At 32.9% G+C, this 26628-nt stretch overlaps 1 protein-coding gene across 1 annotated transcript in view; it reads right to left on the bottom strand.

Moving 5' to 3' along the window:
* LOC142320245 (uncharacterized) overlaps positions 1-26628 on the bottom strand; it is a 62388-nt gene that overhangs the window by 6642 nt on the left and 29118 nt on the right. Inside the window, exons 5-8 of the mRNA XM_075357942.1 lie at positions 25380-25546; positions 19395-19486; positions 2243-2364; positions 235-337 (exon numbers count right to left, since the gene is read on the bottom strand). Of these exons, the coding sequence (XP_075214057.1) occupies positions 235-337; positions 2243-2364; positions 19395-19486; positions 25380-25546 (484 nt within the window). The remainder of the gene's footprint in view (positions 1-234; positions 338-2242; positions 2365-19394; positions 19487-25379; positions 25547-26628) is intronic.

Genomic DNA, 26628 nt, shown 5'->3' with positions numbered 1-26628 from the left:
CTCAACAGTGCAATACAGTACTTATAAATTAATGGAAATATTGGGGTAGTTGGGATTAGTCTACTGTAATTGACTTAGCTTCAGGATAAGAGATGCTTGTTCATTGTCTGCTATATATATTATTATATATATATATTGTCTGCTATATTAACAGTTCAATGGACACGAAATAGTGAAGTAAATATTTAGTTAAAAATATTGGTGATAAAAACTTCAAGATAGAAATTTACTCACGGACAGTGTATTGTCTTCTAAAATTGTCACCTGACAACTGAAGTCAGACACCTTTGGCTTTTTATGTGCTGCTCTTTCCTCATGAAGTGTGTGCTCCAGATTGCTAAATATAAGAAAAAAATGTAAGTTAAAGAAAGCAGAAATTAATGATGTTTATTTAACTTTAACTATCTTTGACTTAGAAGTGCACAAACCTGTAGGCAGAGCAGGATCTTTACGCGAAAAAAATAGAAAATGAGAACGATATTACAATAATGTCATTTAGGGTAAAAAAAAATTAAAAGGTAGTTTTAAAAGCTTATAGCTAGGGCTTAGAAACAATAAACAGCAGATTAAGTGTGCAGTAAAGAAAAAAATTAATGCCATGAAAAAAATCATTTTTCAGTTACAGCTAGCATATAAACTTTGTAGTTGAAATACGTGGATTAATTGTAGCTTGAGTACAAAAATCACCTGGTTAAGAAAATTAAAAAAATGTATTCAAGTGAAAGATAAATAAGTGATATTTATTATAAATAAGATAATATTTATTATTGGAATATAAGAGGAGAACAAAGTGACAGGTACTGCCTGCCATCTTGTAGTTTTATTTAATACTATTAACATTGAAAAACTCATAGACCTAGGTTCTCATTTTCTGTCAGTTGTCATTGTTATAGTCAAGTACACCTCTATCTCAACATGTCTAAAATGAGTGCAATAACAACTTTTTAGCAAGGGAAAAAGTGAATGTTAAGAGATCTTCATCCTTGTTTAAAAGCTCTATATGGAGATGAAACTGTTGGTCAAAGTACTATGAGTAGGTGATGATAAAATTTCATGTCAGAAGCTGGTAAGGAAAGTACTGAGATGAATCTTGCAGTGATCAACCAGTCTCTGTAACTGACAAGAATCACCAAAAGGAGGTGGATGAGTTGATTCAAAATGGCCACACATCGGACAAAATACTGCCACCCAAACAGCCACATTCAAAAATGTGTAGGACACATTATTGCAGAACAGTGCTACTATAATATCTTTGTGTCACACAAATTCACAGAAAAGAACAAACGATTGTTATGAACAGTTTCTAAAACATTATTATGACAAGGGAGATGACTTCATTTTCAATATTGCCAGGAGAAAAAATTTGGTTGTATCATTATGACCCAGAAGGAAAAAGGCAGAGCATAGAATACTGGCACTAAGGTTTGCAACAATCAAAAACTTCTCTTCATAGTATTTTGGGATTCCAAACATGTGTATGTGACTGGCTACCTGGAAGTTTAAATTAATAATACATACAAACATTATAACAACTTGAGATGTGCATGCATATAGCCAATAATTCTGCATATGATAATGCTTGGTCACAGACATCATATGTAACTGCCAAGGTTCTTGTGAAGTTGAAATTTGAAATATGTAGCTGTAAATGCTGACTACATGGAAAAATAAGTTTTATGTTTTTATAGTAAATAAAATGTACTTTTATGCCTTATTTATTTCATTTCACTATATTTATTTGTGAGTTATGAATAACTGTGTATTACATTTCAAATGCTTATTGTAACTTTTATTTCAGAAGTAGGAGTTTAATTATAAGAAAAATTATATGCACAATCCTCTTTAAGATATCAATTGATCAGTACAACAGATATTTTGTATTCTTAGAATTTCTTTTCATATTTGCTATCACTCTTACATTTATGGCAAGATTATTTAATGAAAATATATTTTAATGTTGTATTTTTCCCAGAAAAATAAATGCATTTCTAAGATCCGGAATGAAAGCAGAGGTCACAATAAATAAAATATAAAATGAATATAGTCCAAGTGATACTTTGAAAAGGATAATTGCGGAGTATACAAATAATCTATAGAAGTAGATTTAGAAGTAGGAAACTTTATTTTACTATTATAATAAAATAAATCTACCCTGCAACCTTGAATAGAGCCACCTGTGGAAAAATATGCTGAAAATCTTATTTATAATTATACATTAATAGAATCAAGAATATATACTAACTTAATGGTTTCCATCGCTTTCTTTTCTATGGTTTGAAGTTTTTCAATGCAGTCAAAAGCTTCTTTAATTTTATCTAAATTCTCTAATGCATCTTTATGGTTTTCATCTTGGTATTTCTTCCACTAAAACATAAAACAGCTAAGAATTTAGTTTCATATAATGGTATATATATATATATATATATATATATATATATATATATGTATATACCATCTTTTATAAAATTTAAAAAAAATTAATTTAAACCATGAAATATTTAACCAAATATTAAATTATATTAACTATATTTATAAGCTTGGAAAGTTATAAAGTAAATTTATCTAAACAAATGAACATAACATTTATAATGAAATTAAAAACTCTGTACAGTAAACAAACATATAAACAAAGAAGGCATGAATAATGGATAAAAATTATTTATATTAAAGAAATTAATGAAGTAATACAATTTGGTATTAAATTATTGAAGCTCATATCAAATAATACCAAACTCAACAATTATGTAACAATAATAAATTTGTTAACCATAACATGCTGTACAAAGTAAATAGCAACCAAATAGGTAATTAATAACAAAGTAATATATAGCTCATCTTTAGGTCCTTAAACCCTCTTCAGTGACAAAAGATTGTACAAATCTCAAACTAAGGTAATATTTTATGAGCATATAAAAATCAAGATTGAAGATGTAAAAACCAAAGGATGTCTTTCAATTGTTCTATTTATTACTTTATTAGCTCATTCTTTTTTTATGTTTATAATTAAATTTTTTTGAATATATATATATATATAACAATAATATCATATAACAACCAAGCAGCTTCACAGTACCTGTAACATCTCAAGAAATGTAATAAAAGAAACTGAAGTGTAAAGTAAGATAAAATACCAACAACCTGTGAATGAACTGGTTCCTATAGCTCGCTGAAGTTAGGAGTTCTGCATGCTGCTGATATTTTTAAACAGCTAATCATTGGAGTGAATGCCATTAAATTAAATCAATGATTGCTAAATAAAATTTTAAGAACTGTAAGGGATTTCTAAATAGTAAAAAAACTACATAATTGTAAAAGATATATTAATAAGAAATACTATTTTAAATTCTACACTATAAACCACCTAGTACAGAATATTGAGATACGCTGTACCTTACCTTAATTTTATCATGAAAGTACTTATGCAGGATCCTGCAAGCTGAGTCATAATTGAATTATTTAATTAGATTATATAAAAATACTTTATGTATAGCTGCTGCAATGAATGAGCTTGGACTACAATGACTAGTATGGTGACTGTTATCCAAACTGAAAACATTCAGTTTAGTTTTCATGTGCAGAAGCAAATTGTTTTCTTGTAAATACAACTTATTATTTTATGTTACTATATGGTACTGTGGATTACTTTTAAACATTTTCTAATTTTGCCATTTATACTTTATAAATTATTAAGTTTTTTTGCCCTAAAAAAGTTTTATTTTTGAAGGGATGAAAAATGCTTTTATGTTATCATCACCTAGAATAAAAATATAAGAAAAAAAACAAACAACTAAAACTACACTAAAAACAACAAAAACACAAGAAAATAAATAAACAGAAACTTACAGCTAATATTTAAACAGTGTTTAAAAACTAAAACACTAAGTGTTAAGTGTTTTAAAACTAATTAACTTAAAATAAAATATGTTTATTTCAAATAAATTTAAACATAAAAAATGTAAAATCTAACTAAACATAAATAAAATTTAACAGAGTTTGAGAGGAGTGTTAAGGGCTCCTTCTCAGATAACAGAAACATTAAAGAACAAACATAAAACAAAGCTAAAAATTATAAGAAAAAAACTACGTAGTAAAAACAATATTAAATTCTTTGTAGAATACTGATCAGTTGGAGAAATAACATCTGGTCTGATACATTTTTATCATTACCTAGGATATGGTGAATGTTCTATGGTAATTAAGTTTGCGACTTAAGGCTGCATAACATATGCAGTCCACAAGGATGTGGCACAGTTAAGCGGCAGCTGCAACATACACATAATTGTGCGTTTTCTGGTGATATGAGATACCCATGAGTGACTAGTATGTCCTAACTGCAAAGGACCACTTCCTCTCAACAAATTTTTCTGGATGAAGAGGTCCATGGCCACACAGTATCTTTGATGTGTTGGAGTTTATTATCCACTGAATATGAAACAGGTGGCAGCATACATTTAATAGTACTGTTTTTTTTTTTTTTTTTTTTTTTTTTTTTTAGGGCGAAAAACGGTTGGACGTTATCATCGCCCGGTTAATAATACTGTTGATGGTTATACCAAACAAGGTGGCACTTAATTAATACCCTTCCTTGAGGCACTCCATTCTCGTAGGTGATGCTATCTAACAAAGAATCTCCAATATGAGCACGAAAAGTTTGGTCATTTAAGAAACCTCTAATAAAGGCAAGTATATTGCCCTTGACTACCCAAAGCGTTTTTAATAGCTGTTTCCAGAGACACTAAATGGTCAATGGGGAAGATCGTCCCTGGTGAAAATCACACTGTTCTGGAGATAAAAGCCATCTCTCTAAGTACTATGCAAGCCTGCAGTTCACAATTCTCTCAATCAGTTTCCATAAAATGCTTGTCAAGGAGATAGGGCGGTAGCCTGAGGAGGCAAACTCAGGTCTCAAGTCAGAGTTTGTGCATTGTAACTGAGTCATTTTCAGTGCTATTTTGAATTTTCAGTTTCTGAATTTTTGCTGATTGGGTACTGCTGCAACGGTTTTACCCATATATATTTAGACACGTCTCCTCTGTTTCACAGAGTTTCAAAGTCTCAAGGCATACGATTTGTTTGAGTACCTGCCTCATTGTGACAATGACTTCTGGTTGTAAGACCCTGTAACAAGCAAAGAGGTTACCCCTTAGTCCTGCTTGCATTCTTTTAAGAACAAGGGCGATAATCTGTGACTGCATGTTAGTTTCTGAACTTCATGTATTTGATCCAGCAGCGGTGAAGAGGTGCAGTGAGTGATAGGAGAATATAGAAGGTCTCCTTTGGCTGCCCATGGCTCACTGCAAGTAGTAGTCACATTTGTGGGCTCGACCAAGAGTAGAGGGAAGACAGTGAGCATTTATATTTGCAGGGAAAGAGTCTCAAGAGATATGCAGGAAGTCCGGCCGGAAGAGGGGGCCAGATCTTTTTCATTCGACCTCCTCAGTCTCTGATAATGAAGGCTCGGTGGATGTTAATTTCCATCCACCCGGGTGGAAATTAACCCTTTAGTTGATGAATTCCTGCGGGCTAGGGGCAGACCTGGTAGTTCTGTCCTGCTGGCCCATGAAGTTCATGCTGAATTGGATAACTTGTTCAGTTATTTGGCAAACCCTAGGAGTGTCAGTGCGACTATGAAGAGTAGATTTTTATCCCTCCTAAAGTTGTTTCAGGAAGCATTCTCTGCACTTGTAGAAGGATTTGAGAACTTTGCCTCCAAGCCCAAAGGGGTCACAGTGATCAAAAAGTCTGCCCCGACCTCAGTACAACCTAAACAGTATGCTGAAGTTGTCAGGGGAAGACGTGAAGCCAGTCAAGTTTTTAAAACGCCTGAGATTATTTTTGTTAATAAGGCAGAGGGCTCGACTGTACCCAGTAGTCAATTGAAAAAGGACCTTCAGGTTGCCCTTCATGATAGTCGGAAGGGGCTTAAAATTAGAAACATTAGAGAGACCAGCAAAGGATTAGCTGTAGTTGCAGACGACAAGGAGACAGTCCAGGTGATCACAGAATCCTCGGCTGACAAACAATTGAATAAAAGTTGACCCTAAACGGATATGTTATTGTTTATGATATAAAAAATGCATTATTGCTTATGACAATGACCGCAGCCTTTCTGATGGAGACCTTCTGTCCGTAATAAGGAAACAGATCACCAATTTGGATGAAGCTGCTTTTAGGTGGGAATGTAGGCTTGTCTTTAAAACTGGTAGGCATGATATCCAAAGATATCATGGTGTTTTTGAGGTACTAGTCTCTTTCAGAGGTTTACATCTGAGGTAGATTATTTTTTGATGTTGGATCCTGTCAGGTCAAAGAATATCGATGTTCAAAGATGTTTTAAGTGTTGTAGGTATGGCCACAGAGCCAAATTTTTTTAATTTACACTGGTCTCTATGCATTGTGGCGAGGAAGGCCACAAATGCGATGATTATCTACACAAGTCGAGGCTCTGACCTGTGTGAACTGCAAAAGGTTGTGCAAGAATCATAAGCACTCAGTTGCTAGTAGAAAATGCGGTTGTTACTTGCGAGCATTTCAGCTGTACTTTAAATATTTTGATGGTTAAGTTTGGTCAACTGAATCCCCAGGGTGCTTACGTAGTCCAAGTTGAGTTAGGTGAAATTGTAGAGCGATGAAGCCTCAATGTTATTTTGCTGCAGCATCCATATGTGATTGAGGGTGATCTGCCAGGTTTCTATGGCTGCAAAAAATTTTACGTAGAACTAATAGCGCATGTCTACTATCCTGTGTAGGAGGTCGCTTGATAGTTTCTTTGTGAGACAGGCTTCTGACACACATCATGTAGTGGTCAGGACATACTTTCAGTATAGGGATCCACTAGGTACATCTGGCAAGATGGGATAGGATCCTTAGATTGTTAGATTGATAGGCAATTGTCCAATCCTTACAGATGCTGATGTTAATTCCAAATTGATTTTTTGGCACAATGAGATCACTGATTTTAGTGGTGAATTGGTTGAAGGTTTCATCACGCAGCATGATTTTTAGGTCTTAATGTTGCAGACCAGTTGGCCACCTACATCAGCATGGTTGATAGACTGGGAGCCTTTTGTGGCACTAATATATTACCATTGGTAGAATTGGTAGAATGGACTGATCTACGGTTGATGATTGCTCTAGCGATCATCGACTAATACTTTTTGAACTGATGGATGAACTATGCAAATGTTCATGGTAGGCATTTTCCTGTTCTGCAGGGGCACTTTCTGCACAGGAGGGCGGATTAGCCTAGATTTTCTAATCTTACTGAGTCTGGGCTTGAAGTCTTTTCTCAGAGCCTGGAAGAGCTCCCATTGTATGATCTGAGAAGTAAAATTTTACTTGTTTGGTGGTAGCAGCTGGTGATAGTTCCATTCCCTGGGGCTCTGGCCGGGTTTGTGTACCAGGCTGGTAGACTCGGGATTTGACTGTGATGAAGTGGTGTCTGTGTTGACTCAGGAGAGCTGCACAACGTGAAGACGATCCTGGTCGGCACACGGGTCTATTTGCAAATTATCAGAGGGAGAGGGCCAGGTACTATAATGATAGTATAATTATACTACCATTATTATATAACGATAGTATCATTATAGTAATATAATGATATTAGGTCCTCTAAGCGTAATTCCTGGCACTCATTTGTTCAGGAGCAAGAAAATAAGGACCCTTGGGGTGTTGTGTATAGAGTCCTTGGATATTAGCATAGGAAGGAAGTCCATTTATCAGCCCTTTTGACTCAGGATGGTGTTGTGATGGAAAAAGATCGTGTCCTTCACATTTTGTTAAATGATTTGTTTCCTGATGACACTGAGGCTGGTGAAACTTTGTATCACCAACATGTTCTGCAAGAAATCACTGAGTTTCATACTGAGGTACAATCTCCTGAGATTACTGAGGCAGAGGTTCGTCAGATGGTCTGTAGTATGGCACAACATAAAGTCCCTGGATCACCTATCATGATGGAATTTTTTGTTCGCTCGTTGCTCGTGATTCTTGGTCCCCTGATTAGGGTTTTTAATAGAATGCTTTCTGCTGGATATTTCCCAGTATGTTAGAAGCAAGGAGAATTAATATTGCTTTTTAAAGGTGGCGACAAGGACTCTACTGTTAGTTCTTCTTATCAGCCTTTGATGCTCTTGCCTGTAATTGTAAAGGTTTTTGAGAAAGTTTTGTATCTCTGTATTATTAGTAGGTTAACTACTGGGCACTTATTGATGGCCAGCCAATGTGGATTCCAGCCCAGTTAGAGCATGGAGGATGCCATATTGATGCTTATGAATATTGCTTTCTCCAGTGTATGTAGGCATGTGTTAGGTGTTTTTCTGGATGTACCCGGGGCTTTTAATAACTTATGGAGGCCCTCTGCCTTGTTTCAAATGCAGAAATGTGGTTGTACGTGGAATGAAATAAAGATTCTCTCAAGTTATTTCAGCCATTGAACTGTCACCCTCTGTGATGGCAACTCAGAAGTAGGGAAGACCCTATCCAAAGGATGCCCACAGGGCAATGTACTGGTAGCCCGAGGAGCATGCTTTGCCAGGTTTAAGTACTGGTAGACAAAGGCTTCTGACCAGATGGATGAGAATACTTGTGGAGAGAATAAAATTATAAGTACACAATAGGTGTTGTAGTGCCAAATTAGGAAGGTGTGGGAGCATACTAAGACAAATGTTGTCAGGTCCAGGATAGATGTTGTAAGAGTTTTTTAATGCATGCAACAACTTATTGAATTCAAGTGGATACTATTTCCATCTGTATCTTATATCTCTGAAATTCATTTGTACATGATGAAGTGAAAGACACTGAATGAAAACAATCTGCCAAGTGAATGGAAACAACTGCAGTAAATGGTGTAAGAAGTTTTCCATTGTGAATAAGTCCGGGAACAGATTGTTTCTGTGATCCATAAATTGCACAAAGCTTATTCCAAATAGTAGACATGGGGGTACTGTGTCTGATGGTGTTTATGTAATTCATCCATGACTTTCTTGTAGCATCTAAGAATACACAATAACATACCACTCTAGCTTTACAGTACAAATCTAGGTGTTCATTTGTAGGCCTGCGGTTAAATTTACGCATTGCCTGCTGCCGTTTCCTAATCTTGTTTTGGCAGTCATTATTCCGCTAAGGAATGGAGGAATGTCTAGGTTTTCTAGATGTTTGTGGAATGTATCTATTAGCATTCTCAAGTAACAGGGATGTAAAAGACATAATTTAATCAAGGGCATCTGCACCATCATTATACCATGTTGAGAAAGCTTTATACTAATCATTCCAATTTGCTTTTTCAACAATCCATCTTCATGGCCTTTTGTTAATCTCGCAGTTGACACCAAAAGTAATAATAATTAGCTTGTAGTCACTCCTGTAAAAGTTGTCACAAACAGACCAATTAACATGAGAGAGTAAACTCTCAGTGAGCAAAAGGAGAAGTCGATGTTAGACAATGTACTGGACAATAATGATGTGAATGTGCATAATCAGTAGTCAGAGGTCTATGTCTTATCTCACTCTGTTTATCATAATTCCTTTAGAGGAGCAGACTGATGTATCCCATGGAACATGGTGGGCATTAAATTCTCCTACTGTTAATGACAGCAATGGAATTTTTTTGTGGAGATTTGATGTATCTAGAGCATTGAAATCTGATTTAGGTGAGGGATACAAATTGCAGATATGAAATTTTAAGATTTTTATACCAACAACAGGAATGAGGATAGCTAGTGGTGTCCTTGTGGCAGATTCTTCATTCCCCATGATAATAGCAACTCCACCATTCTCTCCACTGTCTGTGAGACAGTCGTATCTCTCACAGAAATGGCCTCTGAGTGTTACTGTATCTTTTTGCAGAAGATAAGTTTCTTGGAAGCACATTGGTTCTTGAACGTGAGTCAATACTCAGTGCAGGACCGAAGACTTTGAATGCTCCGCTGGGTAATCCTTATAAATAAAGGTTATAGATACAGAATTACAGATGAATATGTAGATGATAATTACAAATGAAAAATTAATTGAAGGTGATTCAGTTTTTCTTTTTAGAATTTTTAATTTTAATAAACTCCAATGCCCTATGGCTGGGTGTTCTTCAACCATATCCAAGTATACAAAGTGATGAAGGGGGAGATGATTTTGAACAATGGGTAGTCGGAGACCACAACCCAGGGGTATGATTGTGTGGGCATCTTTAACAGGGAGTTTAATAGATGGCTTACTGCCTGCTGTATTTACTCCTATCTACAAAGGCAAAACTTAAGGGACAGGAACTTTCAGAGGGATCCCACTGTTGGTTTCAGTAGTACTGAGTTTTTATTCATTTAGTTAGCTCTGAAATAGTGGCAGTAAGTAATGCAACTTGATCAGATAACATCTTTCTTTCTTTTTCCTGTTTAGCCTCCGGTAATTACCGTCCAGATAATACTTCAAAAGATGAATGAGGATGATATGTATAAGTGTAAATGAAGTGCAGTCTTGCACAGTCTCAGTTCGACCATTCCTGAGATGTATGGTTAATTGAAACCCAACCACCAAAGAACACCGGTATCCACAATCTAGTATTCAAACATCTGAATAAGTTTTTTTAGCTCATCGTATGATCTGGACTGTTGAATAACTGCATTTCCAGGAGCTTCTCTTGATGTTGCAGCAGGAAAAGAGAGGAAAAGAGTTTTAATCAGGTTATGAGAGTTTAGCATCTTCTTTTATTCTCTTTCTGCAGCTAGAAAGATAGCTTTTGCTTGGTATTTTTAGGATTGCCTTACTTCTTTAAAAGTTGGGCAATTCGGGAGCAAGCTGTATGTGATTCACTAAGTTCGCACTTTTTTTATCTTCTTGGTAGTTAGCATCATTGTGGCCTTCATTACCACATTGAGCACAAATTACAGTTTTCTAACAAAATATTGTAGTATGACCATAACATTGGAAACATCGCCATAGGTTGGTGATAAATGTCCATATTCAAACCGACAGGTAACCTAGTTTTATTTTCTGTGATAGTGCTGTTTCATTACCTGCTTTATTTTCACAACTTCTTGGGGACGAAGCTCATCAGCTATTTCAGTAACTTCCATAATCAGAAGGTCCTGACAAAAAATTACTCCTCGGCTGGTATTCAATGTTTTGTGGCACACCATGCTTACGTTTATACTGCCCATATTATTAAGATGTAAGAGAGATCAACTTTGCTCATCATTATATGTTTCAATTAGTATTAATCTATCGCTTAATTTCTTGATATTCTTTGGTGAGCCACATGATCCTGTTACTACTTTGTTAATCAGGAAAGTTGAGACCTTGTAAAGGCAGCCACCTTCCTGATTGTTTTACATAATGATTCTAACATTTTTAAACTGTGGACAGGGTACGTCACTATTTACTTTATTTTCCACACTACTTATATCCTCATGAAAATGCTGATCGAGGCCTTTTCACAAGACTGCTTTTTGTGGTTTTTCAGATGGACCACAAACCATCATAGTGTTTTATTGTGGATTGCTAATTTTGGTTCCATGAGTACCAGGAAAATATAGGATCACCTTTGCAGATCCTACCCATACAGAGGCTGGAGCTACGTACTACTTGGTTTGCCCAGATGCCCAGAGGACTTGTTCGAGACTCACTACGTAGAGCCATCCACTCATCAACAACATAGTTTCCACCTTGGGTTACATTTGCATTTCACAAGGTATTGCAACACCACCGAATGTATGTGTAAGAAGAAATAGAGTAAGGTGTTGTGTAAGTGTGCATGTTGTAATTTGTGTAGTATTTGTGGTGCAGTGTACATGTATGATGTACAGGGTTCAGCAGCTCAGTGTGTAGTGGGAAGAAAAGCTACACAGGCTAGCGCCATGGAAGATGTTATGGTATATTTTTAAATGTTATAAAAATATAAGCCTATTCTCAACAAGTATTATAATTACATCAGCAGACAAATACTAAATAATAATTTAACTAACATTGTAATTGTCTGACATATATAAACATAGTTTATCATGATTTTATTGTAAAAATAAACATCAACAAGCCAAGTATTATAACACAGAAAATGAGTCTTCTTTCTTAGAATCATATCAAGAAACAATATAACTATATTGTTTGCTGTTTGCTCATAGCTTTCAAATTCAGCCAGGCCATTGTAAAAATAAATAAATGCCCATTAGCCTATATTATTGTATGCTTGAGTGTAATCCAATTACCAAGTTGTCCTGTATTTATTGATCCTGTAAGATCGATCATTTGTGCAAATTCTGTTTCATTTTATTTGAGTTTTGATTGAGAAAAGTAATTACATTTTATAATTGGTTATGTATGTAAAAAACAAAAAACTAAAATGGCAAACCCGAGAAATAATAAACAGTGTATATGGGTATGAAACAAGAAGGTGATTGATTTCTGATGTCAGAAAAAGAAGATAAATATCTGATTCACTTTAAAAAAAGCTGACAACACAGCTGTAGGACTTTCCTGTCACGTGGCTAAAGCCATGTTTTGTAAAAGTCCTACACCTTGGGTTGTTTCTGATGTGCGGCGTACACACACAAAACTTAATTTAAAATATTTACCATCTTATTTAAGTATAATAATATTTTTTCATTTATTTAATGATTCTAATTAAATCATGCTAGCATACCATAATTTGCGTGGCTGTGGCAGTACAAGTGGCAACAATAGGTACTAACTATACTGATGTAACTTCACAACTTACACAAACAAATTTCACTTGTCAGCAGACTGGTGTAGCCATGAGGCTTAATGTACCTGGTACCAAGTCAACCAGGCGATTGAGTTCTAGACACAGCCAGACCGAGTTACTTTTTTACACTTTAAATATTATTCAAGATGTAATTCTACCACTCATCTGTGTTGTCACACATAGCAGATGACTATAACATCAATTTTTGGGGTAGGGATGTGATTTTGTAAAAACATTTTTTGCAAATATTGTTATTTTTTGTTAACATATGTGCCTAAGAAAAATATGACCATAATTAGGTGAAATCTCAAGATACTGAGGGTGTCCTTGCTCTACAGCTTCACCCCCTTAGCCTTTTTAAGTTGAAAATTTAATGGTATCAATGTCCTACTTATAGAAGTAATCTGGCCATATTTGGTCAAAATTGATCCACTAGTTCTGGAGATATAAGGTAATTTAGAGGTCAACAACTAACACTTGAATACGAACATCTGGAAAATTTCCATCTGGTTTTTTGGGTTCCTTAGGTGTTAAAACGTCAAGATTTTGTGAAAACCACATATGCCCAAATTGGAACAATTACAATACTTTCCCATCTAGAGCTATAGCTCTGCTATAGTACTATCTAGATAGGAAAGTAAAATGTGAAGAAAAAGTAGCAGCTGCATGTGGGATGTCGTGATCCAAAGAATTCAAACAGTAAGAAAAGAGAAAAAATGTTAGTAGAAAAATTAGCCAAAAATCCAGCAGAGATTTCTTTCACTACTACAATAAAATACAAACCCCATGAAATGCCTACAACAGGACTAGATGACTTTGACAAGTGCGTGGTGAAATGGACTACAATGAATTTCACAAAATTCATAAACTGCTGATAGTGAAAAATATAATGTTAGCTCTCAAAGACGCCATTAGTTATTCAAGAAAAGAGATGAGTTTAAGAAAAATAATGAAAGAATTGGGCTTTAGGTGAAGAGACCAAAAATAATATGAAGGTTTTCACTGAATGACATGACAATGTAAGCGTATTCAGTATCTGACTATAGTAAAAAAATTTAGAACCGAAAATAGGCCGATAGTGTGCCTCAAAGAGTTATATATATTATCTTCTCTCACTAAAAATAAATTGTGGTGTACTGATTCAGGTAACGGGCTGAAAGTTATTATTTCAAAAGACAGCACACTTATTATAATGCACGCTGGAGGATAAATGGGTTTTATACCAAACATCTTACTAACTTGGCATGCAAGTTTAAAAAGTGGCGATTACAGAGGTCAAATGAAAATGGAAAATTACTTAAAATGAATAGAAGAAATGATGTTAATTCCAAACCTTCCTGATAATTCTGTGGTAATTTCTGACTCTATCACAATGCCGTATCAGAAAAATGACCAATTGCAGTTCAAGAAAAGAAGATACGATAAAATGATTGCAGAAGCATTCTGTTCCTAGTTTTCCCTCGATGCTGAAATCAAGTTGTATAAAATGATAAAAGCAATCGGGGAAAAGTTTCCTGTCTATGTGTTTTTAACATTTACAAAAAAAAGGGCATGATTCTGTGACTATCTCCATACCACCTGGACTTAAATCCTACCGAGATGGTTTTTTCAGAAGTTAAAGGATATGTAGCAAGTCATAACATAACTTTTGATATCGAAGATGTTCAAAGGCCATGTGAAAATAAAGTGGCCGACATAAATAAAAGAAACTGGAAGGTGCATTGTGACAAAGTTAAGGAACCAGAAGCTAATTATGTGACAAGAACATATCATTGATAGTGCTATGAAATCATTTATTTCTTTACAAGAAGATAGTGAAAGTAACAGTGATGATTACAATGATGATTCTGATAACAGTAACCTCGGAAATTGTAATATTTCTTACAAAGTGGATGGCGTTCAACCTCTTTAATTAAAATACTTTTATTTTGTTCTAACACTTAAAAATAATTAGTTTCTGCTATAATTTATAATTCCATTAATTTATGTATTTATTTGCTATCTTGCATTAACTTTTGAATATCTGTTTGAAAATAAAATGGAACACCAAAGAAGGTAATATATATTTTCATTTACATGTTATACCATTTTATGTGTAAGCCTACTATTGTACAATTCCCATCTTCACATCAGTGATTTTGTAATTCTTGTTACATTTATAATTTTCAAAAATGCATAATAACATATTTTTTTGCAGAAAATGGTTGGATATTAATTAAAAATTTTTCAGTGGGAAAATTAAATTTGACATTTACATTTTTCTAAAGTCAATACTTATAAGACCTATATTCCTCTGTACTAATGCATTGTATTTTTATAATCACGCTTTTGGAATAAAAAAAAAAAGTGTCATTTCATTTACTTTGTAATTCCGTATTTGCGTTGTTCAAGTTGATTTTTGATTATAAAAATACAATATATATTACATTACATATATTAAATTATCAATTATATTATTTAATTTAATTATCAAATTAAATTTAAAAATGTAATAATGTTCAAAATATTAGCTATACAGAGGTGATTAAAATTTAGAAAAATTGTGTTCTGCTTTCCAATAGTAACACCATAGTACATCTTACAAAGGCCTATTTACTGTTAGATAAAGAAGCAAATGTTATCTTAAAAGGATAGTAGAATGATTCGAATTGTGGCTGTCACTGCCATGGCACCAAGCATCAAGATTGGTTGCGCCACCTGTACATGGTGTAATGTTTGTTACATTGTAACGTAATAAATATTACACCATGTACATAATTTATTTTAATATTTTTTATTTTTTAATATGCAATTTAATTAAATAATGCAATCATGACTGAGGATGTGGGATCCCGTGAAAGTATTGTCATGATAAAATTAAGGTAAGATATGTCTTATTTCAATATTCTGTAGTAGGTGGTGTATATTATACAATTTAAAATATAATTTAACAGTACAGAGGACTAATATGAACCTTAAAAGAATTAATTTCTGTAAATAATGAGAAATTATATGAAAAATGTACACTTTATAATATACACTTATAACATACTTTATAATATACACTTTATAACTCTAATTTGAATTTAATACCGCATAAAATAGATTACATTTAAATATCAAAACAAATTTTTTAATATATTAAAAGAAAGTTTTTAAAAAAAGAATCACCAAATTTTTAATAGAAATAAATCCAACATTAATTCTAAACCATAAAAACTAAAAAAAAACATACCACAAAGCGACAAAATGATAAACAATAAAAACAATAAATTTGACCCGTATGTGGCATTTATAAAATCTAACTTTCACTAAGAGATTTTCAGGTTAATTAAATAATTTAAAAAAAAAGTAAAATGGAAACATTCAAATGGAGTGAAGTATCTTTAAAATAATAAAACCTTCAGTTACTGATTAATATACAAATAATAATTGTGAAATAATGAGGAAGACAGATCTTGGATTAAATATTACTAGGAAAAAATGTGATATTACCAATGATAAAAATAGATTTAATCTTATGAATGTACAAACAGATTTTGAAGATAATTTTCTCTAGTTGACAGAATTTTTATATAATTATTTATGTTCAAAATTTTAATATTACTCAGATACCAATCGTCTCAAAGAGTTGTATATTACTTGACAAACCCATGTTTGTTTACCTAACAATTTAAAAAAAAATTTAACCATAAAATAGTACACTTAATATAAAGATTCTGATGTAAAGTAAATCTTAGAAAGTGATCATAATAAATCTTATTAATTTGTATCTGGTAGAAAATAATTCAATTTCATGTACATATATGATTTTAGTTAAATATTTTATAAAAAAAATGAATATTTTATTAAGATTGCACATTAATAAATAATTAGTTACATAAACAGTATTAATAAATAATTTAGATAATATATACTTAGATCCATTCTAAAGGTGAAGGATATTATATTTATGGGTTCGAATATAATACATCTTATACTAGTTGCACTGTTGATAACAAACACCAATAAATTTTAATTAATCCCAAGGAAGACTAAATCAAAGGGGAATAAGGCTTCTTTATACATAAATTTTTATTTTTTATTTTCATAACAAGTGCAATTTTTAAAACCATTGTTTAAGAAAAGAACAGATGAAGTACTAACAAATATTCATTAAAAATACTGAATGAATTAACAAAATAATAAATTCTTGTGTTACTCCATAGATAGATTCATTAATTTGAATACTTTTTTTGTGTTACATCAGTAAACACAAATGAATTTGGCAAAACAATGCAGTGTATTATTTTCATGATGATCAGGTGACCTTTTTAAGAGTTAATGAGTAAATATATGGCTAGATAGAGTGGCTGGAGGACAAAAAAACTGTGATGTAACAAGCTCTGTGGATAATTACTTATATTTCCATATGTGCTCGGTTCTTAATTTGGTGTAATGTATTTATCTAAATTACTTTGAACCTTTATCTTCTTGTTTAAGCCAAATTCAAAAAATAAGATAAACCTATTAATTTTATGATGCATTGTTAACTAATTGTTAATATATTAGATAATGCATACAGGCATTGACTGAATACCTTTAATTTGTATTAAATTACTTAACCATGTTTTACCTATTATGCTGATTAGATACTAGTACAACATGACTTTCTTGAAAGATTTATATTACTGCTTTACTAATACTTCAATGCCTCTTTGGACAACTATACACCTTGATTTGTCTTTGTAACTTGTAAAGACAATTTTTCAAAACTTTAAAATGAAATTCCATTACACTTTCTAATCCTCTTCCATTACCTAACACATCAGCAAATGATTAACCTTCTTTCTTCCTAGTTTTATTTCCATGTATATCTGTAATTTTTCTCAGTACTTTTCCAACTACTAAGATTAACATACTAATTGAAATACAATTTCTTGTGTGACTTCATAATAACTTGATGGAAGCATTTATTTATCAAGTTTAGACACATTTTGTTAATAAGTTTTTTAGAAGTCCTTGTTTTTATCATGATGTACCAATTTTTGACCAGGTTTTTCATACACTTCGTACAAATAACAAACATGCACTGATTTTTTGTTTTATTTACATTATATATTATTTATATGTCAGAGTAAATATACTATCTATATTAACCAGGAAAGTAATAATCAGTGTCCGATATATCTTCTATAAACTTATGTGAATTGCCTAAGTGTTTTCTATTTAACACAATTAAATAATATATAAGAGGTCTTGTGAATATGCCTAGAAGTGAAATACCACTAAACTTATTACTTTTTATTGTAGAGCATTAGATAAAAAAAATAAAAATAAAAACACTAGTAGTTTCAAGAAAAAATATTTTTCAGTTAAACTATGATATAACAAAAATAAAGTTGGAAGAATGTTTACTACTATCTGAGTTTTAAATACTATTACGTTAGTTATATTACAATCCAATAAAATAATGCTAAAAAACTGCTGTCTTCATCGTGGAACCAAACAGGCTCAGAACTGCAGTCACTGAATCAATAATGATGAAGAAGGGTGAATGTTAAGGAAAAGAGGTAGATGGTGAAAAATGATGATCTACTCATGGTATTTTATCCATTACCTTGCCATAAATAATAGCACCTATTGAAAATGATCAGTGAATAATTATGGGAAGGCAGGTAATGAATGGTAAAAAAAAATGTTGAATGATGTAAATATAAGAAATATACAAGGTTTGATAAAAAAAATTTGTGGAAGTTTTTAATTTTCCATACTGTACAAGTACAATTGTCTTTTTTGTTGTTGTTTTGGTATATTTGTGTCCCTAACATACATTTACACTGGTAGCCAGATTAGATACTTAGTTTATTGTTGATGAAAAAGTCTCGTCAAGTTCAATCGAATGTGAAGGTTCTGATCACTGTGTTTTTCAATTTCAACGGCTTAGTGTAGTATGAGTTCTTGCCACCACGTCATAGATCTAAAAGGAGTACTACCTAGAAGTTATACACCATTTTCATGAAGCAATCTGAAGAAAATGCCAGATCTGTGGTAAAACAATTCATGACAATTGCACCACGATAATGCACCTGCTCACACTTCAACTGTTTGTATGTGAATTTTTTTGCCAAAAACAACATCATTATAATGCTTTGGCCTCTGTATTCACCAAACATGGTGCCCTATGACTTCTTCTTATTCCCCAAGCTGAAAAGAACCATGGAAGGATGACTTCTGCCAACATTGAAGAGATAAGACAGAATCGCTGAAGGAGCTAAAAGCTACACTGAAAATTGCATTCGAGGTACTTCAAAGATTATAAAAAAAGGTGGCACAATGTATTATATCTGAAGGGGAGTACGTTGAAGGTAACAAAATCAATATTGATAAATAAATAAAGATTTGTTGAAAAAAAATAAAATCCATGTATTTTTTTCAAACCTTGTACTATGTACAGCTTACAAATAATTAATATTTAAAAATTGTGTGAAGAATAAAATCTAAGTGGGACTAAAACTTAAGAAAAATAATGAATTTCATCAGCTATCAGAATACCATCTCCATAATGATCAAAGGATTAAGTGCTCTATCTCAGAAGGGATAGGCTGAGATTGTGCAAGACTGATTGTGGAACAGTAATTAAATCTAAAACCTTGTTGTTATGTAGCAGTATAATCTCAAACATATGTAAGATAAACTTCATTAGATAAATAAAAAATTATGACCACTACTGAAAGTAACTAACCTCATTGAAAGTTTTAACTACATCATCTTGAGAAAAATCATCCTTTTCATTGGTTTCTTTCTTCAGGGGAAAGTCAAATTCTTGCAGCTGCACTAAAAAATAAAAAGTTACAAAAAAAATTTATTAAAATGAAAAGGTAATTTTGTATTAAAACACTGATGGACAAAAAAAAAATTTTAATGTTTCTCTAAGTGTGATACCATTTCTTGAATTGCTTTTTTTGCGTACATTACAGATTTGTAAGTACAATTTTTCTATCGCCCTTAGTTTTAAATAAATTACATTTCAAAATGAAATGTAATCCTCCTCTATGAATCATGAGACCTTGCCGTTGGTGAGGGGGCTTGAGTGCTCAGGGATACAGAGTAGCTGGACCGAAGGTGCAACCATATCGGAGAGGTATCTGTTGAGAGCCAGACTAAGGAATGATTCCTGAAAGAGGGCAGCAGCTCTTTCAGTAGTTGTTAGGGGCGTGAGTCAGGATGACTTAAACGGCCGTATCAACATCACTCAGTCCTCTGAGTACTGCGCAGCTGAAAGCAATGGAAAACTACAGCTGCTTTTTTTCCAAGAAAATGTGGCTCTCTGCATTTTCACATAGCAATAATGGAGGCGCCTTCCTTGGTAAAATATTCTGGAGGTAAAATAGTCCCCCGTTCGGATCTCCGGGTGGGGACTGCTAAGGAAGGGGTCACCAGAAAATTAAAAAATAACATTCTACGAGTCGGAGCGTGGAATGTTAGAAGCTTGAAAAAGGTTGGTAGGCTAGAAAATTTAAAAAGGGAAATGGGTAGGACAAATGTGGATATAGTAGGAATTAGTGAGGTTCGGTGGAAAGAGGAAGGCGACTTTTGGTCAGGTGATTTTAGAGTAATTAACTCAGCGTCAAATAATGGGCAGGCAGGAGTAGGTTTCGTGATGAACAAGAAGATAGGGAGGAGAGTGGAGTATTTCAAAACGCATAGCGATAGAATCATTGTAATAAGGATAAAATCAAAACCTAAACCGACAACGATTGTTAACGTCTATATGCCTACAAGCGTCCATGATGATGATGAGGTAGAGTGTGTATACGAAGAGATTGATGAAGCAATTAAACACGTAAAAGGAGATGAAAATTTAATAATAGTTGGAGATTGGAATGCAAGCATTGGAAAAGGCAAGGAAGGAAATATAGTGGGTGAATACGGGCTGGGCAAAAGGAATGAAAGAGGGGACCGACTTCTAGAATTTTGCACGAAGTATAATTTAGTAATTGCCAACACCCAATTTAAAAATCATAATAGAAGAATATACACTTGGAAAAAGCCAGGCGATACTGCAAGGTATCAGATAGATTATATCATGGTTAAGCAAAGATTTAGAAATCAACTCGTTGACTCCAAAACTTACCCTGGAGCAGACATTGATAGCGACCATAATTTGGTGATAATGAAATGTAGATTGGGGTTTAAAAACCTGAAGAAAAGGTGTCAGATGAATCGGTGGAATTTAGAGAAGCTTGAGGAAGAGGAGGTAAAGAAGATTTTTGAGGAGGACATCGCAAGAGGTCTGAGTAAAAAAGATAAGGTAGAAAATGTAGAAGAAGAATGGGAGACTGTTAAAAAGGAAATTCTTAAATCAGCAGAAGCAAACTTAGGCGGAATAAAGAGAACCGGTAGAAAACCTTGGGTTTCAGATGATATATTGCAGCTGATGGATGAACGTAGAAAATATAAGAATGCTAGTGATGAAGAAAGTAAAAGGAAAGTAAAATGAAGTAAAATGAAAGAGGGGACCGACTTATAGAATTTTGCACGAAGTATAATTTAGTAATTGCCAACACCCAATTTAAAAATCATAATAGAAGAATATACACTTGGAAAAAGCCAGGCGATACTGCAAGGTATCAGATAGATTATATCATGGTTAAGCAAAGATTTAGAAATCAACTCGTTGACTCCAAAACTTACCCTGGAGCAGACATTGATAGCGACCATAATTTGGTGATAATGAAATGTAGATTGGGGTTTAAAAACCTGAAGAAAAGGTGTCAGATGAACCGGTGGAATTTAGAGAAGCTTGAGGAAGAGGAGGTAAAGAAGATTTTTGAGGAGGACATCGCAAGAGGTCTGAGTAAAAAAGATAAGGTAGAAAATGTAGAAGAAGAATGGGAGAATGTTAAAAAGGAAATTCTTAAATCAGCAGAAGCAAACTTAGGCGGAATAAAGAGAACCGGTAGAAAACCTTGGGTTTCAGATGATATATTGCAGCTGATGGATGAACGTAGAAAATATAAGAATGCTAGTGATGAAGAAAGTAAAAGGAACTATCGGAAATTAAGAAATGCTATAAACAGGAAGTGCAAACTGGTGAAAGAAGAGTGGATTAAAGAAAAGTGTTCAGAAGTGGAAAGAGAAATGAACATTGGTAAAATAGACGGAGCATACAGGAAAGTTAAGGAAAATTTTGGGGTACATAAATTAAAATCTAATAATGTGTTAAACAAAGATGGTACACCAATATATAATACGAAAGGTAAAGTCGATAGATGGGTGGAATATATTGAAGAGTTATACGGAGGAAATGAATTAGAAAATGGTGTTATAGAGGAAGAAGAGGAAGTTGAGGAGGATGAAATGGGAGAAACAATACTGAGATCTGAATTTAAGAGAGCATTAAAAGATTTAAATGGCAGAAAGGCTCCTGGAATAGACGGAATACCTGTAGAATTACTGCACAGTGCAGGTGAGGAAGCGATTGATAGATTATACAAACTGGTGTGTAATATTTATGAAAATGGGGAATTTCCATCAGACTTCAAAAAAAGTGTTATAGTTATGATACCAAAGAAAGCAGGGGCAGATAAATGTGAAGAATACAGAACAATTAGTTTAACTAGTCATGCATCTTAACATAAAATCTTATATAAAATCTTATATAGTCATAAATTTAACTAGAATTTTATACAGAAGAATTGAGAGGAGAGTGGAAGAAGTGTTAGGAGAAGACCAATTTGGTTTCAGGAAAAGTATAGGGACAAGGGAAGCAATTTTAGGCCTCAGATTAATAGTAGAAGGAAGATTAAAGAAAAACAAACCAACATACTTGGCGTTTATAGACCTAGAAAAGGCTTTCGATAACGTAGACTGGAATAAAATGTTCAGCATTTTAAAAAAATTAGGTTTCAAATACAGAGATAGAAGAACAATTGCTAACATGTACAGGAACCAAACTGCAACAATAACAATTGAAGAACATAAGAAAGAAGCCCTAATAAGAAAGGGAGTCCGACAAGGATGTTCCCTATCTCCGTTACTTTTTAATCTTTACATGGAACTAGCAGTTAATGATGTTAAAGAACAATTTAGATTCGGAGTAACAGTACAAGGTGAAAAGATAAAGATGCTACGATTTGCTGATGATATAGTAATTCTAGCCGAGAGTAAAAAGGATTTAGAAGAAACAATGAACGGCATAGATGAAGTCCTACGCAAGAACTATCGCATGAAAATAAACAAGAACAAAACAAAAATAATGAAATGTAGTAGAAATAACAAAGATGGACCGCTGAATGTGAAAATAGGAGGAGAAAATATTATGGAGGTAGAAGAATTTTGTTATTTGGGAAGTAAAATTACTAAAGATGGACGAAGCAGGAGCGATATAAAATGCCGAATAGCACAAGCTAAACGAGCCTTCAGTAAGAAATATAATTTGTTTACATCAAAAATTAATTTAAATGTCAGGAAAAGATTTTTGAAAGTGTATGTTTGGAGTGTCGCTTTATATGGAAGTGAAACTTGGACAATCGGAGTATCTGAGAAGAAAAGATTAGAAGCTTTTGAAATGTGGTGCTATAGGAGAATGTTAAAAATCAGATGGGTGGATAAAGTGACAAATGAAGAGGTATTGCGGCAAATAGATGAAGAAAGAAGCATTTGGAAAAATATAGTTAAAAGAAGAGGCAGACTTATAGGCCACATACTAAGGCATCCTGGAATAGTCGCTTTAATATTGGAAGGACAGGTAGAAGGGAAAAATTGTGTAGGCAGGCCATGTTTGGAGTATGTAAAACAAATTGTTGGGGATGTAGGATGTAGAGGGTATACTGAAATGAAAAGACTAGCACTAGATGGGGAATCTTGGAGAGCTGCATCAAACCAGTCAAATGACTGAAGACAAAAAAAAAAAAAACTGTAAAATTTATAATTTTGCATGGCCATACCTGTGTTAGAATGATTTCGCTGATGCTTTTCTTTTATAAATAGCCATAGGCACATCCTGAATTAATGTCCAACAGTAATCAGTTAGCATGTTGGTATTCCATTTCACTTTATAGTGGATTTCCATCACCGAAATGTCTTGGTGGAAACATTCACCATGTTCATCACTTATGTCTTTGAGGTTGTCCAGGGAAAAATCCAGATGTGAGTGGAGGAAATGTATTTTCAGACATATTATAACCCATAGCTCTACATGAAGTAAGAAGTTGGTTAACAATATCATTGTAATGGTTGGATTTTTGTTTGCCGAGAAAATTTTTGCAAACGTCTTTAAATGAAGCCCAAGCTACTATACTTTCTACATTATTTAACACCGAGATAAATACATCATCTTTGAACAATTCTGTTATTTGAGGACCAACAAATATTCCTTCTTTAACTTTTCCTTCACTTACATTTGGAAATTTCTGCCTGATGTACAAAAATCCAGGACTATACTTCTTCATTGCTTTTACAAAATTTTTCATTAGTCCTAGCTTGATATGAAGGGGATAAAAATATTTTTCTGGGTTCAACTAAGGGCTCATGAGTAATATTTTTCCCATTTGGAGTTAAGGTGTCTTTTTTTCTTCCATTCTTTGGTAACAATGCTTATCCCTAGCTCGGCTGTCCCATTCGCAAGGAAAACACATGTACTTAGTAAAGCCTAACTGCATGCCTAACAAAATAGCTATGATTTTCAAACCACCACATATGTTCCAGCTATGTTTTTTATAATTTATTTTTTCAAGAATGTCTTTCATCATATCGTATGTCTCTTTCAAATTAATACCATAAGCTATTGGTATTAAAGGATATTTGTTACTGTTGTGTAGTAGAACCACTTTTAAACTATACTTGGACAAATCTATGAAAAGGCACCAGTCCTCAGGTTTATGAGCAAGTAAATTTTCTTTTACCTTTATTTAAAAAAAAAAAAAAATTAACCTCTGGGATACCACCGTTATGTACTGCTTCCGAGGATGAGATAAAGGTTTTGTAACGTGTGAAAATGTCAAGCCTGACCGGGATTCGAACCCGGGACCTCTGGATGAAAGGTTAAGATGCTACCACTTGCATCACAGAAGCTGGCAAATTTACCTACTTTTGTCCTAAGAATCATTATTCAAAATCATTAAATACAATTTACTGTCAAGAGAAGTTTTTAACAGTTTAAAATTATAACTTTGAATTAGGAAATTTCTTTACGGTTTTCTAAAAAAAAGCCTCCTTGAAGCCTTAATTTATTCTGAACAATTCAATATAAAAATCATTCATAAAATTAGAAAATATAACACACTATAAAATAAAATAAATAAACAAAAAATATGAAAATATTCAAAGATATATGATAGGCACAATAAAAATTAAAATTATGAACAGATGAGTAAACATTTTTGTTAACCAAGGAAAGTTGTAAGAAACATTTTTTTAAATTTCCAGATTTCTATGATCAATGCTGACCGCATTAAGAAAAATTTCACCATGAATTAATTATATTTAACTTTGAAGGTGAAAAAAAATTGTTTCTAAGACCTTATTTGACGTAGCATCATTAAACAAATTAATACTTTAATTATAATTCTACAGATGTTTAATTTACCTGAATGCAATGCTTACTTTCAGCACTTAACAGATGTTTTATCCCAATATCTCATCAAGTATAAAAGTAGAAGTAACCAGTTGCAACATACAATTAAAACAGCAACAAAATTAATAATAAACTGCTTTAGGTACGTACCTGAAAGTTCAACAACTTTTCTATTTAAAGATTCATTTTCTTCAATATACTGTTTCAGTGATTTTTCACAATTACTTTTGAAATTTTCTGTTTTGTTTGCAACAATAACTGCTGCTTTTACAGAAGAATTCAATTTAATATGATCCTGTTCTAAGGTACGAATTTGCCTGAAAAAATTATACCAACAAAAAATTTTATACACTCAGCAAAAGCACTTAAAAAATGTCAGAAATAAATTTAACAAAATATTAAGTTCATTACACTGAATCAAATATGACAGCAAAAGGATTAAAAACTTACTTCTAGAAATTCTATCACTTCTATTAAAATGTTTATTGAGTAATTCTTGCACACAATGAGAATTAAAAATTGTTATAATTATTTTACAATGAAGAAGATGAGCGAAAATTTTTTATACCTAAAATAATAATAAATACTTATAATGGAGTGCAGTTCATGTTCCTCACTGTCCAAAACTGATGAAAAAACTCCAAAACTCAGTATCTGACTTCACCAGGGGCAAAGGGCTCACCAACATTTTTTGTTGCATGTAGGACTTTGAAAAATAGCAGGAATATTTTTTGTCAGAAAAACTCAGTCATCTCTTGAACTGTTACATAAATTGGGCTACACCCTCCCCAACTGCCCAGGCCACTAAAACAGTTTTTTGCTAAGAATTATGTAATACATAAGAATCTGGGGAAAATAATTATAGCACAGCATTGATCATGCCACTGGGTAAAAAGGGAAGATAAAAATATATAGTTCTTATCAAAAACATTGGGGAACACAGTCTCTGTAAGAATTATTAGTAAGTAGAAGGCCAAGACCTGGGAGTGAAGAAGTGCAAGTAACATATGTCTTGACATTCTTGAAACTGATTACTAAATCATATTCATTCCTACAGAGAGCCCATCTGATCAAAAAATGTATTGCTAAGGGTACTGGTATAAAATAAAATAGCACAGCATCATTAATTCTTTTGAAGAAAAAGGAGATAAAATTATACAATTTGGGTAAGAACACTCACAGGATAAAGCCCCTCATAATTCTTAAAGAAAATAGAAAGTACTCTCAGAGTAAATTTTCTCCTATTGCATTAAAAATAGTTACTAGTATTACACATACATAGAAATATTTATATAATACAAATTATTTTATATAATACACAAATATGAAATACATATTCTATATGTGTGTATATACGAGGGATGTTCACATCTAACTGCGACTTTTGTTAGACCAGTGT

Source organism: Lycorma delicatula, chromosome 2 (assembly GCF_047948215.1).
Source record: "Lycorma delicatula isolate Av1 chromosome 2, ASM4794821v1, whole genome shotgun sequence".
NCBI lineage: Eukaryota > Metazoa > Arthropoda > Insecta > Hemiptera > Fulgoridae > Lycorma > Lycorma delicatula.
Note: the sequence above shows the minus strand (reverse complement) of the source record. Positions and strands in the feature narration are given on the sequence as shown.